General features: G+C 41.3%; 1 protein-coding gene across 1 annotated transcript in view; it reads right to left on the reverse strand.

The window, feature by feature from the left end:
* Nucleotides 1-4,249, reverse strand: part of GDF3 (growth differentiation factor 3) — a 6,649-nt gene extending 2,400 nt beyond the window's left edge. The window contains exon 1 of the mRNA XM_077759010.1: nucleotides 3,982-4,249. Coding sequence (XP_077615136.1) covers nucleotides 3,982-4,249 — 268 coding nt within the window. The remainder of the gene's footprint in view (nucleotides 1-3,981) is intronic.
* Between the last annotated feature and the right edge of the window lie 377 nt (nucleotides 4,250-4,626).

Here is a 4,626-nt window from a genome sequence, read left to right on the forward strand (position 1 = left end):
TTTGTTTTTTTTTTTTGTCTTCATCTTCAGTTTTTCCCTCTCTGCAAATAACCTCTCTGGCCTAATGCCACCCAATTTTAGGTAGGGTGGCTTCACCCCAAGTAGGTACTTTCTAAGGTCATCAGTTTACAATGGATTTACAAATTCTGTAATTACAAACTACAACAGAAACCCAACATTCTAACCATTCCTCCTTCATTCTCAAGTCTCACTCAAAAAACAACAAAATCACAAAATCGGGGTGCCTGGGCGGACCAGTTGGTTGAGCATCTGACTCTTGAGTTTAGGCTTAGGTCATGATCTAGGGGTCCTGCCCCCTCTCTGGGAATCTGCTTAAGATTCTCTCTCTCTGCCCCTCTCCCCCCACTTTCTCTTACTCTCTCTCTCTGAAACAACAACAACCAAAAATTAAAAAGCATTTGAAATTACCCAGTCTCCTCTTCAAGCCTACAGTATTATTTTTCCCTTTTCTTCTCACTGACCATCTTGTTAAAAAGGAGGTCTATATATGCTGTCTCTACCTCTTATCTGATATTTTTCTGTTATTTTCCAACTCTTCTACCCTTATTACTCCACTGAAACACCTTCCTTTTTTTTTTTAATGTTTTATTTTATTTTTTTATTTCTGAGAGAGAGAGACAGCGTGAGCAGGGGAGGGTCAGAGAGAGAGGGAGACACAGAATCCAAAGCAGGCTCCAGGCTCTGAGCCAGCTATCAGCACAGAGCCTGACACGGGGCTCAAATCCACGTGAGATCATGACCTGAGCTGAAGTCAGACGCTTAACCAACTGAGCCACCCAGGCACCCCTGAAACACCTTTCTTAAAGGTTAGCTGTCAAATACAGAGTTGTCTTCACAATACTTACTCTTCTTCACTTGTCTGAAAAGTTGACCTCTCCTGTTTCAGACTAGAATACTAACCTATCAGTCTTCNTCCACGTGAGATCATGACCTGAGCTGAAGTCGGACGCTTAACCAACTGAGCCACCCAGGCACCCCTGAAACACCTTTCTTAAAGGTTAGCTGTCAAATACAGAGTTGTCTTCACAATACTTACTCTTCTTCACTTGTCTGAAAAGTTGACCTCTCCTGTTTCAGACTAGAATACTAACCTATCAGTCTTCCTTCCTCCTCCTATCACCAAATCAGATTCCTTAAGCATAAAAGAAAATCCAAAAGCCAGAATGGAAAGGATGGATAGATTTGAGAGCATGAAAATTAAGAAAAAAAAAATTCTATATTCAAAAGACATCATTAACAAAACTAAACCACAAAGAATAACCAAGAATACTTGTAATATGGGTGAAAATTCATAATTAGATGCTTTTACAAATGATCAAGAGGACATACAAATCATTAAGAAAAAGAGACTCCTCAATAGAAAATGGCCAGGATGTATAAACACGCAATGATTTGAAAAAATAAAAATGAATGATTCATTATCCATTTAAAAATGCATTCTACCTGGGGTGCCTGGGTGCTCAATCGGTTAAGCGTCCAACTTCAACTTAGGTCATGACCTCACGGTTCATGGGTTCAAACCTGGCATCAGGTTCTGTGCTGATGGATGGCTCAGAGCCTGGAGGCTGCTTTGGATTCTATGTGTGTGTTTCTCTCTCTCTGCCCCTCCCCCAAAGACATAAAAATCAAAACAGTGAGATCATGTTTTCCTGCCAGTTAAACAAAAATTAAAAGCTAGAAGAGTGTTGTTACTCAACAGCCTCCCAGGGTAGCACACATAAGTACACTGTAATCTACTGTAAACAGATGAGAATGAACTAAAAATACGCACACCAGGGATAAATCTCACAAATAGAATGTTGTGTGAAAGTAGCCAGACAGAAAAAAGGACACATTTTACATTTCCATTGACACGAAGTTCTGAAACAGGCAAAACTAATACAGAATGTTAGAAGGCAGGAGAAAAGTTGCTCTTGCTGCTCAGTAGGATTAACCAGAAGGGGGCGTGAGGATCCGCTGGGGTGCCGGTCTGTTCTGTTTCTTGATCTGGGTGCTGGTTATTCTGTGAAAATTCAATGATCTCTGCACCTTCTGTACTGCTATACTTCAAAAAGTTTCTATTATATTTCTATAAGAATTGCTGTCAGATTGTGGGAAAATGAGAAATTCTTAGACACTCATGGTAGAGCATAAATTTTGGAGGACATTTGCTATATATAAAAAGTATAAAGGCACACTTATCTGATCCAATAGTTCCCATCTAAGAATTTAACCCAGGGAAATAGAAAAAGCAAATACACACCAAAAATAAAACAAAAAGGAATGTAAAGCTGTTATTATTCAGATTATATCCATGTTCCTCAGCAGAGTATCAGTTATGGAGATTATAGTATGTCTAGGAATATCAATGGAATATCAAGTAACCATTACAATGAGATCATTGTGACGTTTAGGTCTGATTTGTACGAGATATTCATAATATTTGAGTAATGTATAGTATGACCTCATTTATTTTAAAAATACGAGTTTCTATGATAAATACATGCAAAGAAGAAAAATCTGGAGGAATATATATGTCAACTATTAATGGTGCTTTTCTCTAGATGGAGGTTAGGGAGCGATGATGGGGAGGTCATGACCTTTTCCTGTATCATTTGATAGGATTATGGGCACCATAAAAATCAAAGTTTTTTCCATGGGGGAGGAAGGGAAGTATCATCAGCTGTTTTCTACCCTTTCCATGGAAAACTCTTCGAGCTAGCTTCCCACACCCCATAACCTTCCTCCAAGAATTTTCCCTGAACCCCTACCCTCAAGGCCCCAACTTATTTACACAATAATACTTAGCATAAAATATGGAAATTATGTTTTCTATTTCCCTACTATGAACTTTTTTTTTTACCTTCTATAAACTATTAAAGGGCAGATTTTTTTTNTGGTATCTGTCTAAAGGGCAGACTTTATCTTTAATTATCATGGCCATGCAGTTCCCAGCACCTAGTAGGTCTCCAACAAATGCTTCTTGGACAAATAAGTATTCAAATGTTATCTCCAGTTACTATAAAACTAACCAATCAGGACTCTCAATTCCTCTTCAGATCTGCGCCCCCACCCCCATGAAGGCTACACAGAAATGCAGATTACAACACCCATCTTTGACTTTGAATGAGATTGAATAAGAATTGGGAGAGTGAGGAGCAGGAACTGGGCTGGAGAATCAACTTCTAGCAATTGACCCAGGTAATTTTGGTGAGTGGTCAGTTTGATAATGGCACCCACTCAGATCCTCATACAAAGGGTATGACAATGGCTTATATCATTGCTCTGTACTCACAAATCATTTTTTAGTATGTATTTGTTTTTCAGAGAGAGCGAGCGAGACAGAGGATCTGAAGTGGGCTCTGTGCTGACCGCAGAGAGCCCGATATGGGCTCAAACTGATGAAAGGTGAGATCTTGGCTTGAGCCGAAGTCAGACACTTAACCGACTGGGCCACCCAGGCGTCCCTGTACTCACAAATCAATAGCCTTTTCCACCCAACAAAAATAGTGGGGAGGTATAGAGAAGGGAAGCAAGGGTGCCGGGCAAACTGAACCCCCATATTCATGTCCCCCCTTACTTGCCATATCAAAGGCACCAGAATGCATCAATAGTGAGCAGAAGAGCGAAGCCTGGGCCCTAATTCCAATCCCCACCCCCGACTTTAACTGTAGCACAAAAGTGTTGATTCTGAACAAACCGATTCTGAATCCCCACTTGGTTCACACACTAGCTGTATGATCTTCGATAGCTTCCAGATTATCATCTGTCTGAAACCTAATTTCCTTCCTGTTACAAAGCAGATAAGAATGGCTGCCTTTTCAATATGACAATGTGGTGGGGATTGAAGGAGATACAATATGTAAAACACCAGCACCAGGCCTCCTATAAACCCCTCAGTAATTGGTATTTCCCCTTCTTTTCTTTCTTCACATCACCCGCTGCCTGGCTTTTCTCGAGAAAGCACCCTCATTTCCTTACCTTGATCCAAGAGAAGTCGGAGTATGTTCCCCCGGATACCAAGGTCCTTTATATAGCACAAATCGTGGGAATCCCCCGTGGTGGCTGCCGCCTCTCGAACCTGGAAAATTTTCTTCAAGATAGAAGGCACAGGTTGGACCGTCTGTGGTGAAGGCACTTTGTCTAAGCCCAGAAACTGGAGAAAAACCGATTCTTGAAATTGGGTCGTCTGGCCCAAAGCCACAGTTAGCAGGAGGCCGACCGCCAGGACCCTCAGGGAAGGAATCATGCTCTCTGAGCTGAGACAAAGCTGGAGGGTCAGGCTGGAGAGGGCTCGAGCGCCTGACTGCCTAGCAATTCAGATGCTGCTAATTCATCTGATGTAAGATAATCAAGTGTGAATTGCTCTCTTCCCAGCTCCTCGAAGGCAATTGGACGTGAAAGGAAGTAGCATTTTTTTTTCTCTTCCCTTGCTCTACTCTTCCCCCAAAAACCTTCACAAAAGATTACCAATGCCTAGACCTAACTACAAAAATCTGAGGCTTGTCAGCAGTAGACAGAATGGAAAGGACACACGCATTTATTTATTTAGCCACCATTTATTAGGCATCTGTCATGGGCAAGGTTCTGAGACAGGTGCTAGGAGAGGAATGAAAAATGCAAAGT

Source organism: Crocuta crocuta, unplaced genomic scaffold (genome assembly GCF_008692635.1).
Source record: "Crocuta crocuta isolate KB4526 unplaced genomic scaffold, BGI_CrCroc_1.0 scaffold72, whole genome shotgun sequence".
Taxonomy (NCBI): Eukaryota; Metazoa; Chordata; class Mammalia; order Carnivora; family Hyaenidae; genus Crocuta; species Crocuta crocuta.